We start from the raw sequence: 15,150 nt of genomic DNA on the forward strand, positions 1-15,150 counted from the left end.
AATACATTTATCATACCATCAAAGGGGTTGATAAGTTAGGTGCACATAAGCAAAAAAAACAATAAATCACTTCAGAACATCATTTTGTATGTTTTACACCTCTCCACTGTGTCTTTTTGTGAGACTTTTGAAAAGTGCCCTCCAAAGGCAGTTTTGTAGGCTATGTCTGACCTGGTGTTGACTTGCCACATTTTGGAGGGACTCTTTTTATGCAAAATTGTCACTTCATAAATTTGCAACCACTGCAAAGTGAAAACTAAAAGTTGCTTAAGTAAGGCTGTTTGCTACTTTATATATATATATATGCACAAAAGGTGAAAAAAAAAGTGCATGTGCGACATTTTGTGTGCCTGGAGTAAGCAGACTTGCTGCGGGCACATAGTAAACAGATGACAGATGGCCAAGAATGTTGGCTCAGCCAAACTTGAATTTTCCAAGTCAAAATTACAACATCAAATGTCACTTATTCTCCTGTACTTTTACAGCACGTATGGAAATTATTATTAAACATAAATACTATCTTTGCGCACTTTATGAGACTCATATGAGACTCACCAAGTTTATTCAGTTCTGCATTATCTCTTGCCTTAGGTAGCAATGCCATCATTTTACATACTGACCATGCAGCAGAAAAAGTTGCACGTTAACTACAATCTGGGATTCTATTACAATTTGTGTGCAACTGAAAAATCTGTTCTGCCATCAAGTTTGTCATCTCCTGCAGCTACACGCATCCTAATCTGCAAACACATGTGCCTATCATGGTGCCCAACCCGAAAGGAGGAAAACAGGCTTACCAGTTCTAATAATGGGCAGGGAACAAAAATGAACAACATATAGTTTAGTGACTGTACCATGTGAAGCCGAACTCACTACTGAACATCAAGAGTATCTTATTTATGTAATAATAATAAACTGTTTTGAAAGGACCTGTCTACATTAACCCAAAAAGGCGGCCAATTAAGCCATTTAGTCATTTAAATGTCGACGGATAGTTCGCGCTAACACTGATGCTACCTGAGCCTCAGGGGTGTGGAAACTTCATAAAAAACTACTTGTCCACGGGACTAAAATGGAGCAAAATCTACTTGTCCCTCATGACGATCCACTTGTCTGGGCCAATTTTCACTTTTACCCTCTGATTTTTTCCTCCTCGCCCTATAATAGACATAACTACCTACAATAATGATACCTTTTAATTTTTCAATAACATATTCTCTGAACCAAAAAATATATATATATATATATATATATTTGGGGAAGTGAAATTGAAATAGTAAAAGATAATTTTGCAGATTTGGTGGTTTTCTTTTCTATGCCATTTACCTTGTGGTCAGATAACATGTTAGTTTTATACTTTAGGCACCTGATTACAGCAATACCAGATTTGTATCGTTTACATCATGTTTTACTAATTCTGAACTTTTTCAAATTTTTTTCATTGCCATTTTTTAACCCCTGTAGCTTTATTTTTTTTTTCCGCATACCAGGCTGTATGAGGGCTCATTTTTTGCACCATAATCTGTGTTTTGTATCGGTACCATTTTGGAATTGATCTGACTTTTTAATCGCTTTTTCACTTTTTTTTCTGGGATATTATAAAAATTGCAAATCTGTGGTTTGGTATTTTTTTTTTACATTTACCGTACGGGATACATAATGTTATATTTTAATAGGTTGTACAATTACGCACGAAGCGATACCAAATATGTTTATTTTTATTATGTTTGCATGTTTTTATATAGGAAAAGGGGGTGATGTGAACTTTTAACATGGAAGGGGTTAATGCAGCGGTCTTCATACTGTGGCCCTCCAGATGTTGCAAAACTACAACTCCCAGCATTCCCGGACAGCCTACGGCTGTCCTGGCATGCTGGGAATTGTAGTTTTGTAACCTCTGGAGGGGCACAGTTTGAAGACCACTGGGTTAATGTGTGTCTATCAAACTTTTATTAAAACTCTTTTTTTTATTTTTTTACACTTTATTACACTTATAGGAGGAATCATTAGATTCCTCAGACAGATGAATAGATTCTATTGAACTCTATTAATCTGTGTGCTCTGTGATCCATTGATAGAGCCTGGTCCAGCTAGGATCTATCAATGACAGAGCGGGACACCAGAGACGCAGAGGTAAGCCCTCCGGCTACCTCCATAGTGGATCGCCCCCCCCTGCAATCGCGCTGCGGGGGGGCGATCCACCCCACTAGCCCACCAGGGAGCATTCACATGTCCCTTTAGACGCCACTGTCAGCTTTGACAGCGGCGATCTAAAGGGTTAACAGTCAGCCGCGGCGATCGCCGCATGCTGGCTATTAGCGGCGGCCCCCGGCTACTGAGAACAGCCGGGGGCTGCAGAGTATGGAGCGGGCAGGAATCCCGAGCCCGCTCCATACTCCCCTGTGAGTGCCGCAAGCATCTCCCCGTGCAGACGTGCCTCCTCCCCTCAGCTCTCCAAAGCTACAGCTGGGGGGAGTGAAGGCAGAGGACGCAGGTCTGCATGGGGAGCAAGAAGCCACGCCCCCTTATCTCCCCCAGCACGTCTGCAGAGCAGGGGAGAGAAGACAAATACACAGCTTCTCATCTCCCCTGCTCTGCTTCCGAGGACACAGGCTGCAGAGTATGGAGCGGGCAGGAGTCGGGAGCCCGCTCCATACAGACTGCAGATCACCGCCGCACTTGTCAGGTCCGGCCCTGCTTGCCCGAAGCCGGGCTAAGGGCCGGACAAATTCACCTTCCCGGCGCCCAAAACGGCTAGTCCCGGGCGTCGGGCGATAGGAATTCCACATCCCAGAGCCTGCAGGACAGCTTGACTACCTTTGGAACTTGTTTGGGGCTGCTTATCCACCATAAAGACTATCCTGCGTTGACACCTTTCATAAATTTTTCTCTTCTGTCCATGCCCAGGGAGATTAGCTACAGTGCCATGGGTGGCAAACTTCTTGATAATGTTGCGCACTGTGGACAAAGGTAAATATAGATCTCTGGAGATGGACTTGTAACCTTGAGATTGTTGATATGTTTCCACAATTTTTGTTCTCAAGTCCTCAGTCAGTTATCTTCTCCTCTTTCTGTTGTCCATGCTTAGTGTGGCACACACAGACATAGAATGCAAAGTCTAAATGAACTTCTCTCCTTTTTTATATTGCCCACACCTGTTACTTGCCCCAGGTGAGTTTAAAGGAGCATCAGATGCTTGAAACAATCTTATTTTTCCACAATTTTGAAAGGGTGCCAATAATTTTGTCCAGACCATTTTTGGAGTAGGTGTGACATTATGTCCAATTTGCTTTTTTCCCCTCCCTTTTTTGGTTTTGTTCCAGTATACACAAAGGGAATAAACATGTGTACAGCAAAACATGTGCTACTGCAATCTTTTTCTGTGAGAAATACTTTATTTTCTTGAAAAATGTCAGGGGTGCCAACATTTACGGCCATGACTGTATGTATAAAACCAGAAAATTGTTTAACATATAGGAACTACATATAAATAACCTGGGAGATTTCATACCAAGTCTAAAACAAAGATTCAACATCATACTTAGAATACAATTAGATTTGAAGGTGAACGGTTTTGCAGGTAGCCATGTTGCTTGATTGCGACTTTTGTAAAAACTTGATTGTGAAGTGTTGTAATCCAGGGTGATTATCACAGGAGATTAAAGGCGCAGACTATTCTCTGTTTACACTACAATTTACAACAACCTACAGGTCTGCAATCAGACAAAAATTGCTTGACTAAATTTTGTTTTGACCTAGATTTGAGGGGAAAAAAGACCAGGATTGATAATCCATAAATATACATGTTGCCATAATCAATCAAAAACACTAAAATAAGTAATCAGAATATGATTATGTAACAACATGCAAGTGGAATTATTCAGAAAGGATTAATAATTTGATAGATTTTAGTGACTAGTACATCAAATATGCTATATACTGCAGGAAAAGCTACTTAACAGAGTCAGTTAAGCGTAGGATTTTTTAGAGAACAATATTTGGAGCTTTTAAACAAGAATAAATCTGTCTTTATAATGTTATACAGGCTTGTAATGAGTTATGCACATTATTCTTACACTATAGGGTTATACAGGCTTGTAATGAGTTATGTGCTTTATTCTTACACTATAGGGTTATACAGGCTTGTAATGAGTTATGTACCTTATTCTTACACTATAGGGTTATACAGGCTTGTAATGAGTTATGTGCTTTATTCTTACACTATAGGGTTATACAGGCTTGTAATGAGTTATGTGCTTTATTCTTACACTATAGGGTTATACAGGCTTGTAATGAGTTATGTGCTTTATTCTTACACTATAGGGTTATACAGGCTTGTAATGAGTTATGTACTTTATTCTTACACTATAGGGATATACAGGCTTGTAATGAGTTATGTACCTTATTCTTACACTATAGGGTTATACAGACTTGTAATGAGTTATGTACTTTATTCTTACACTATAGGGATATACAGGCTTGTAATGAGTTATGTGCTTTATTCTTACACTATAGGGTTATACAGGCTTGTAATGAGTTATGTGCTTTATTCTTACACTATAGGGTTATACAGGCTTGTAATGAGTTATGTACCTTATTCTTACACTATAGGGTTATACAGGCTTGTAATGAGTGATGTACTTTATTCTTACACTATAGGGTTATACAGGCTTGTAATGAGTTATGTGCTTTATTCTTACACTATAGGGTTGTACAGACTTGTAATGAGTTATGTACCTTATTCTTACACTATAGGGTTATACAGGCTTGTAATGAGTTATGTGCTTTATTCTTACACTATAGGGTTATACAGGCTTGTAATGAGTTATGTACTTTATTCTTACACTATAGGGATATACAGGCTTGTAATGAGTTATGTACCTTATTCTTACACTATAGGGTTATACAGGCTTGTAATGAGTTATGTACTTTATTCTTACACTATAGGGATATACAGGCTTGTAATGAGTTATGTGCTTTATTCTTACACTATAGGGTTATACAGGCTTGTAATGAGTTATGTGCTTTATTCTTACACTATAGGGTTATACAGGCTTGTAATGAGTTATGTACCTTATTCTTACACTATAGGGTTATACAGGCTTGTAATGAGTGATGTACTTTATTCTTACACTATAGGGTTATACAGGCTTGTAATGAGTTATGTGCTTTATTCTTACACTATAGGGTTATACAGGCTTGTAATGAGTTATGTGCTTTATTCTTACACTATAGGGTTATACAGGCTTGTAATGAGTTATGTGCTTTATTCTTACACTATAGGGTTATACAGGCTTGTAATTAGTTATGTGCTTTATTCTTACACTATAGGGTTATACAGGCTTGTAATGAGTTATGTGCTTTATTCTTACACTATAGGGTTATACAGGCTTGTAATGAGTTATGTACCTTATTCTTACACTATAGGGATATACAGGCTTGTAATGAGTTATGTGCTTTATTCTTACACTATAGGGTTATACAGGCTTGTAATGAGTTATGTGCTTTATTCTTACACTATAGGGTTGTACAGACTTGTAATGAGTTATGTGCCTTATTCTTACACTATAGGGTTATACAGGCTTGTAATGAGTTATGTACCTTATTCTTACACTATAGGGTTATACAGGCTTGTAATGAGTTATGTACCTTATTCTTACACTATAGGGTTATACAGGCTTGTAATGAGTTATGTACCTTATTCTTACACTATAGGGTTATACAGGCTTGTAATGAGTTATGTACCTTATTCTTACACTATAGGGTTATACAGGCTTGTAATGAGTTATGTGCTTTATTCTTACACTATAGGGTTATACAGGCTTGTAATGAGTTATGTACCTTATTCTTACACTATAGGGTTATACAGGCTTGTAATGAGTGATGTACTTTATTCTTACACTATAGGGTTATACAGGCTTGTAATGAGTTATGTGCTTTATTCTTACACTATAGGGTTATACAGGCTTGTAATGAGTTATGTACCTTATTCTTACACTATAGGGTTATACAGGCTTGTAATGAGTTATGTACTTTATTCTTACACTATAGGGATATACAGGCTTGTAATGAGTTATGTGCTTTATTCTTACACTATAGGGTTATACAGGCTTGTAATGAGTTATGTGCTTTATTCTTACACTATAGGGTTATACAGGCTTGTAATGAGTTATGTACCTTATTCTTACACTATAGGGTTATACAGGCTTGTAATGAGTGATGTACTTTATTCTTACACTATAGGGTTATACAGGCTTGTAATGAGTTATGTGCTTTATTCTTACACTATAGGGTTGTACAGACTTGTAATGAGTTATGTACCTTATTCTTACACTATAGGGTTATACAGGCTTGTAATGAGTTATGTGCTTTATTCTTACACTATAGGGTTATACAGGCTTGTAATGAGTTATGTACTTTATTCTTACACTATAGGGATATACAGGCTTGTAATGAGTTATGTACCTTATTCTTACACTATAGGGTTATACAGGCTTGTAATGAGTTATGTACTTTATTCTTACACTATAGGGATATACAGGCTTGTAATGAGTTATGTGCTTTATTCTTACACTATAGGGTTATACAGGCTTGTAATGAGTTATGTGCTTTATTCTTACACTATAGGGTTATACAGGCTTGTAATGAGTTATGTACCTTATTCTTACACTATAGGGTTATACAGGCTTGTAATGAGTGATGTACTTTATTCTTACACTATAGGGTTATACAGGCTTGTAATGAGTTATGTGCTTTATTCTTACACTATAGGGTTATACAGGCTTGTAATGAGTTATGTGCTTTATTCTTACACTATAGGGTTATACAGGCTTGTAATGAGTTATGTGCTTTATTCTTACACTATAGGGTTATACAGGCTTGTAATTAGTTATGTGCTTTATTCTTACACTATAGGGTTATACAGGCTTGTAATGAGTTATGTGCTTTATTCTTACACTATAGGGTTATACAGGCTTGTAATGAGTTATGTACCTTATTCTTACACTATAGGGATATACAGGCTTGTAATGAGTTATGTACCTTATTCTTACACTATAGGGTTATACAGGCTTCTAATGAGTTACGTACTTTCTTTATACACAAAGCAGCAGAGAAAGATATAAACACTATGAAAAATACAGAATGTTTTACTGAACTACAGGAAAAAGACATTCATGAGATCAACACACTATATATAATGCTATAGACAGACAGTGACCAGCATATTAATTGCTGATTTACAAAGATAAAAGCAACATCGTCCCTTTAATGACACTTTTCCATAACTAAACAAGGCTGAAAATGATTTGAGATGATGTGTCGCCAAAATACCAGGTGAAGTATTTAGTTCGCTGGCACAACAGACACCACTAAAAATGTCCCTTCCTTTGAAATGGAGGGATAGTAATTGTGACATTTCCTCTCATCTTCATTGAACCATACTACAAAAAGAGAACTAAAGACTAATTCCTTTTCACACTGAGCATCCATCAAATTCAGAGGCTGCGTTGCTACTGTAAAAGCACACTGGACATTTCTTAAAATACTGCAGAAATAAATATTAACCCATTGCATTATGAGTACGATTATATGGTGGCATTTTTTTTTTTTTTAAACATATTTTTATTCAAAATTTTCCAAATTTTATAAACTAGTACACAGGGCATTCCTGTGAAATAAGGTGTAGTATAGAAATATTAACTATAACAACAAGACATATTACGATACAGCATTATCAAATCAATCTAGTATCCCGTACCCCTCCCCCACCCCATCCTAATCAGTAATCAGAACGCCAACCGGCGTAAGTCATTCAGGAGAGTATCATGAAACTATAGGTGAGATCCCCTCGCATCGGATACCCAGAAACCAATAAAGAAATACGAATCAATGTCAAACAGGAACTCGAAGCCGGCCCAACGAGCCGGAAATGGATCTAGTAAGATACCAGGTCGTGTCTGTAAATGGTTGCATCAAAGAAATCAATTCCTCATTCGAATAAAAGGCCAGCATGAACGTTTTCCATTTCTTAAAAAACCATTTAGCCGATTTCTCTCTTGTTCTTAAAATTTCAAGGCGATCTAGCATCAGATATTTTTTCACTTGCGCTATAACTTCCATAGGCGAGGGCATGTAAGCCGACAGCCAATGAGTTAGGAGACACCGCTTGGCTCCCAGTAGAATCGTGTGGTGCAATAATGTCAGAGAGACATCCTCCGGCGGTATGTGTAGGACTATAAGTAAAGGGGTCAAAGGTAAAGCGACTTTTAGTTTCCTATCTATCAGCGTGAAGAGAGCAGTCCAGAAATCCTGAGTCTTAGGGCAGGTAACTAAGCCGTGCAATAAATCAGTAAAGGGGGCATTACAGTTAGGGCATTCAGTCAGTCTGTCAGGTCTGTCAGGTGTCCGGGGTATGGTGAATCCGTAGGTAGCGTGGTGTAATATTTTAAATTGCGTTTCCCTCCAATTTTCGTTAATTACAGCCTTGCGTACCTTAGCCCATCCCTCCAGTATTGGCACAGAGGAGTCAGAGATCCCGAGTGTGGTTTCCCAGTATCTGAATAGAGAGGCAGAAGCAATCCCACTCCCCTTTCTGGTCAGATGTCGGTATAGTGTAGAGAGAGAGTGAGATGGATTGGCTGAGGTCACCAGACTATCAAAAGAGGTAGTTGTGCTTATTCGAGAAAGGTCAGCCAATCTTGGTGTTAGAAAGGACAGAACCTGTCGGTATGACAGATGCTGACCTGGACCAAGACCATATTGGGCACTCACTTCGGCAAACGAGAGATATCTACGTTCGGTAGGGTGCAGTAGTTGGCCAACAGATTGAAGGCCAGCTGATCTCCACAGGGCAAATAAACTGTTCTCCGAACCTTGTGGGAATTCAGGGTGGGACCATAGGGGCATGTACTTAGACAGGGAAAAGGGCAGGTGCATAAGGTCCCTGCCAATTTTCCACGTGGCAATTGTGTCCCTAATAATAATGCTATTTTTTATATGTGTTGGCAAGTTCTGGAGTTTGGAGTGAAGAATTCCAGCCAAGGACCACGGTGCGACCATGGCTGACTCCAGTGCAATGTTAGAGTATGTCGATTCACCCCTAAGCCAGTCTATGCAATGTCTATATATACATGCCACATTATAGTGCCTCACATCCGGGAACCCCACCCCCCCTTTCTCTTTAGGAAGCATCAACTTTGATAAGGCAATACGGGGTCTCTTATTGGCCCAAATAAATTTAGTAAATGCTGACTGAAGTGCCTGGATATCAACCCTCTTAAGGAGGAGTGGAATCATTTGAATGGGGTAAAGCATCTTCGAAAAGCTAAGCATCTTTAGTAGGTGGCATCTGGCTAGCAGGGAAAGCGGTAGAGACATCCACCTCTGCAACTCTCCTATTATTTTGCGGAACAACGGAGTAAAGTTAAGAGAGTAGATTGAAGAGGGGGACCTCCCCACCAATATTCCCAAGTACTTAAAGGAGGATCTGGTAACTAGGATCGGGAATGGCATTGATGCAGAACTGTGAGACAGGGGAATAGGAGAAATGTCCAGTAGGACGCTTTTTTCTACATTAACTCGGAACCCCGATACCTCCCCAAAATCAGATAGGATGGCAAACACCCTCGGTACAGTCCTTACCGGATCAGATAAGAAAAAAAGGATGTCATCCGCAAATAAAGTATGAGAAATTCTTTGGGAACCCATCTGTATACCTAATGATCCCCTTTCCCTCTCAATGAGGAGAGATAATGGTTCAATGGCCAGATCGAAAAGAAGAGGGGATAGGGGACAACCCTGCCTAGTCCCCCTCTCAGGAGTGAAGAGTTCAGATAAGAAGCCCATAGTGTGGAGACGTGCTCTCGGTGAGGCATAAAGGGAGCGTAAGTAACCGAGAAAGGGCCCACCGAACCCCATTGCCGACAGTACTTCCCACAGCCATTCCCAGCGAACACAGTCAAAGGCCTTTTCGGCATCAATCGATAACAATGCCGCTGTGGGATGTCTGTGGGGCCGTAGATTTACCTCATCCAATACCGAGAGCACCGCTCTAATATGAGAAACCGAGGAGCGTCCCTTGATAAAGCCCACCTGGGCCGGAGATATTAATCTTGGTAATACAGTTGCCAGTCTGTCAGACAAAATTTTGGAGACTAACTTTAAATCTACATTGATTAAAGAGATAGGTCTATAACTCCCTGGTAATAAAGGATCCTTCCCTGGCTTAGGCAAGACCCTGATGTGCGCCACATTAGAGGACGGCGGGATCGGGTCACCAGAAAGGTAAGAGTTGTACAGGGCCAGCAGGGAGGGAGCTACCTCATTTGCCAAGATTTTGAAGAAATCCCCGGAGAAGCCATCAGGACCAGGGGCTTTATTAAGTTTGAGATGTTTAAGGGCCCGATCTAGCTCCTCCGAGGAGATCTCTGCCCCTAACATTTCCCTTTCCTCCGATGTCAATGAGGGAAGAGATGAGTGTGAGAGCCATTGTGTGGGGTCTGCCATGGGGACAGTTGGCGCTGAGTAGATGTCTGCGAAATAGCTAGCTAAGATACCATTAATTATTTTGGGATCCCTGTGGGTAACACCTCTAGTATCTTTCAGGGCAGATATGTTACTCACCGGGAGGGCACCCTTAGCAAAGCGTGCCAATAGACGACCCGGTTTGTTGCCGAACCGAAAGAGAGAAGCTTCAAAATTGGATCTTTTGAGGTCGTCTCGCCGCTCTAACCAGCCATCATAAGATGCCTTGGCTGACATCCAGAGTTTTTTCGTGGTCTCAGTCGGCCCGGCAACAAAGTCGGTATAGGCCCTCTGAAGAGCAGAGCCGAGAGATTTAAGTTGTGTAGCTATTTTACATTTTAGGGAGGTCGTGTATGCCAGGATTCTCCCTCGTAATACTGCCTTAGCAGCATCCCAAAACAGTTGGGGATTGGTTACATGTGCCGCGTTATCCGCAGCGTATTCCCCCCACCAACTTTTCAGGAGTGAATGAAAATGCTCATCTCTTGCCAAGCTGGAAGGAAAGCGCCACAGGAAGTCAGATCCACGAGGGACCGAGTCCTGTAGCTGCAATAATAAGGGAGAGTGGTCAGAGATCACCATGTCAGTCAGTGAAATGTCCTCGGTCTTTAGTACAAGAGAGTCCGATAAGAAACAGTAATCGATTCTCGACCAAGAGTCATGAGAATGAGAGTAATGGGAATAGTCTCGTCCATCGGGATTTCTCGCTCTCCAAATGTCCGTCAGTCCTAAACTCAAGGTCCACGGGCCCAGGAGGCCGTCTGCTCGCCTAGGAACCGGTCCCAAGGTCCTATTGGAACGTCTGTCTTCCGTCCCATTCATTACCATGTTGAAGTCGCCCATTATCACTCGTTGAGAAGGAGAAAGAGGAGCTAGTCGCCCTGTTACGTCAGTCAAGAACTGGTCCTGTCCGTCATTGGGACCATAAATATTAACCAAGGAGAATTCGTCAGAGGCCGTCTTTACGTGAACTGCGCAAAAACGTCCTCTGTCATCAGAAACTACATTAAGAATGTCACAGGTAAAGTTCCTATTAAATAGTATTAAGACTCCGGCTTTTCTCGCTACAGCCGCCGAACCCTCTACCCTCCCTACCCACCATTTTTTCATGCGAGAGAAATCGGCTAAATCAAGGTGAGTTTCTTGGAGTAATGCTATATCAGGTGAAAGTTTTTTAAGATGTCTCAAAACTAGGCTTCTCTTGCGAGGGGATCTCAACCCTTTCACATTCCACGACACCAACCTCATAGAAAGGACTTGCTAAGAAATAGACCAAGGATATGAGTCGTGTATACCTCTAGTTGGGACTAAAGAGGAACTTCCAAATACTCTTTAGGAATGAAACACAATCCCACCCCTACTCCGAGCTGGATATCCCTACCTAGGGGACCACTTATCCACTGCTCTAGGGACTTCCCTTTACCACTACCTAAGGATATGCCAAGCCAACAAGGGAGCCCCCCCCCTCCTCCCCCTGAGTGACTAGATAGAAATGTGAGTATGTCCGCCAAGATTATAGTAAAGAGCCCGGGGACTCTCGAGTGAAAATAACAAGTCATACAAGTATCCCAATGCCCAAAGGTGAACCAATAATCAGCTAACCGAAGAGTGAGGTATCTGAGGAGACTCGAGACCGTGTCTTAGTAGCAGGGCTAAAAACCCGGTAACTGGGAAAGATGGGTATACTATGACCAATCCACCCCCCCTTCCTAAGTATTCCCCTTCTAACCTAAGGAAGAACCTCAACATTACTGAACTACCGTATTTGTTTATTTCCCCCCCCTCCCTCCCCCACCCTTTCCCTTCCCCTTTCGTTCCCTCCCCATATTTACCCCCCCTCCGCAAAGCAATCTTCCCCACTACTTCCCTAACTGCCGGAATTCTCCAGGCCCCCACCCTCTCATAGCCCAGAAAAAGAGAACTTGAAGAGGTGCTAGAGGATCCCTACTTTCCCACCCCCTCTCCAATACAAAGATCCTGTTCCCAGCCCCCCACCCTCCTCCCCTCCCGAGTCTCCAACTTCCCCACCCAGTAGGGCCGGTAGTCTCCTTAATCTACCCCGTATATTAAAAACAGAACCTCCAACATATTCAAGTGAACCCCCACATATCATGATGTCAGGACATGGTGGATACTGAAAAATAATAATAAAACATGAACAACAAAAGTCCTGTCTAGGGCCATGACTAGATCATATATCTGGTGCACAGTCAGTGTTACAGTCAGAGTCTCTGATGGAATCAAAATAAGAGAAAGTCCATAGGGATTTTCTGGTTTCACGGCCTAGAATGGCACCAAGTCCACAGAGTCCGATTCAGCAGGAGGAGAAAGACTCCCAGATTACCGGGGCACCTTCGAGTGTTATGTCGATTTGCCAGGTGGACACATGTAGTAAACAGGGATAACATATAGACAGGAAAAGAGGTACCTGAGGATGCAGCTCAAGTCTATACAATGTTCACGATGGGTTCTCGGAGTTCCATCTGTCCCTCCTGTCTAGAGGGGGGCGCTCTTGTGAAGGTGAACCCTGCTGGGGAGAAGAAACCACTGTGGGATCCGGGCGACGATCCAGAGGGGGAGCGATTCCAACCCCCTCCCGCTGCCTCCGCTGATGAGAAGGAGAGCCGCCGGTGTCGTTGCGGAGAAGAACCTCCAACTGCGCAGAAGCTTCCTCCGGTGAGCTGTAGATCGCAGAATGGCCGTCGGGAAAGAAAACTCGTAGGATAGCCGGGTATTGAAGAGTGAATCTGATACCCCGCCGATGCAGGGACGAGCAAAGAGGGGAATATAATTTCCGCTTGCGGCTAACGTCTGCAGAGAAGTCGCCAAATATTAGAAGCTTTGCTCCGTCCAGGGTCAAGTCAGTGTTTCTTCTCTTAAACGCCCGAAGAACTGCGGTCTTGTCCTGGAAATCCAGATACCTAGTGATGACCTGGCGCGGTCTAATACGCTGTTGCGACCCCAGGTGCCGTCCAGAGTCCCGGCCCTCTCTGAGATCCGGGCCCAAGCGGTGCGCCCGCTCAACCTTGCATGGTCGGGGCAGGCCCAGTAATTTTGGTAACATGAATTCGCACACATGGATGAGATCTACAGCCGGTACTGATTCAGGTATCCCCACTATTCGCAAGTTATTTCTGCGGGATCTGTTTTCTAAGTCTTCCACCTTATCCCCCAGACGCTTGCATTCAGCTTCCAACGAAGAGAGTCGTGTGTGAGAGGCAGCCTCAGTGGTCTCGAATGCCTGCACACGGTCTTCTACCGCCGCCATACGTGCGCCATGTTGCGACACAGTAGTTTGCAGGTCTAAGAGGGTAGTCTGTATTGCGGCCACTATCGATTCCTTAACCTTGGGCACTATCTTCTCGGCCACCGCAGCAGCCAGGGTCTCATAGTCGATCCCTGCAAGCTCTAACCGATCATCCCCATTAAGCCCACTACACGTGGAGAGCGAGGGAGAGGGCGCTCTGCTGGATGCAGGGGAGGAGGCCATGCTTGATCTTCCGCACCGACTCCCCGAGCGCGGCTCACCTTTATTTTTGGACTGTTTCTTGTCTTTATGGTTGCCCATCGGGATCAAGTATCTGTCCATATACCCCGGGCGGACACTGGTGTTCAGCGTTAGAATGAGGCAGGTGAAATTTGCGGGTATAGTAGGAGAAGGTAGAGGAGCGGGCTCCCTGCACGTCCTCACAGCATGGCGCCGGAACCGGAAGTCTCAATATCAATGTAGTTTATTGACAAGTATACAGACAGGCCGCAATCTGACGACATTCTGACGAAACTGACAGGGAGGCAAAAATCTTCCAGAAGCTCCGCGCTCCCCCCCGACGGACAATCCAGCCGGCCAATCACTATCGCTTCTGGTGCCACTGCGAGACTTCTGATTGGCCGCCGTCAGTAAGACGGGAGGGCGGGGTTATTAATGGTAAATTGAAGGAAGATGGTGGCATTTTTGAGGTATGCATTGTATAAGTTTGATTTATAAAAAATGTTTTTCTTCTTATTGTGTTTATTTTGAGAAATGTATTCTCTGGGTAGATACTATTATGGGGATGACACATTTACATACATTTTTTATGTGTACGTCACTATATAGCAATGTGCTGTGTAAAAACAGTCATTTAAGTTACCGTATAAAATCTTCCTCATCATCTCTTTTCGGTCTCAACTGCTTAGGCTGAGTCATATTCAACCAGTTGGGAAGTGACTTTAAAAGCCGTGTAATGTCATCATCCTTGGCCCAGGAAGCACTGATCACCAATTTTTCATCAGATTGAACAATACTCCTAGGAGGGAAAAGACAAAAATGTATTGTAGTTTTAAATGAAAATGATATGTCATGGTCATGTTTTACACTGGCATCAATGGCATAACTCATATGTAATAATAAGCAGCAAACAACTGTCAGAACAAGAAGTAGTGGGCTTGGTTACCTTGACTTGTAGCTTTCTTTTTGTAAAAAGATGAGGCTAGATTTACATCTGTGTTGGAGGCTCTGTTCAGCTACCGTCACAGAATCTGTTTAAAAACCTGAAACAAAACCCTGCGGCATGCATCATTTTTATTCCAGGTAAAATCCATGAAATGACAGACATCAGATGGAAACCTGGCATACTCCGTTAAAGG

General features: G+C 42.3%; 1 protein-coding gene across 1 annotated transcript in view; it reads right to left on the minus strand.

Annotated features, from left to right (window-relative positions):
* Nucleotides 1-15,150, minus strand: part of EXOC4 (exocyst complex component 4) — a 471,200-nt gene that overhangs the window by 99,556 nt on the left and 356,494 nt on the right. Inside the window, 1 exon segment of the mRNA XM_056573178.1 lies at nt 14,655-14,810. Coding sequence (XP_056429153.1) covers nt 14,655-14,810 — 156 coding nt within the window.

This window comes from Hyla sarda, chromosome 4, assembly GCF_029499605.1.
Source record: "Hyla sarda isolate aHylSar1 chromosome 4, aHylSar1.hap1, whole genome shotgun sequence".
Lineage (NCBI taxonomy): Eukaryota > Metazoa > Chordata > Amphibia > Anura > Hylidae > Hyla > Hyla sarda.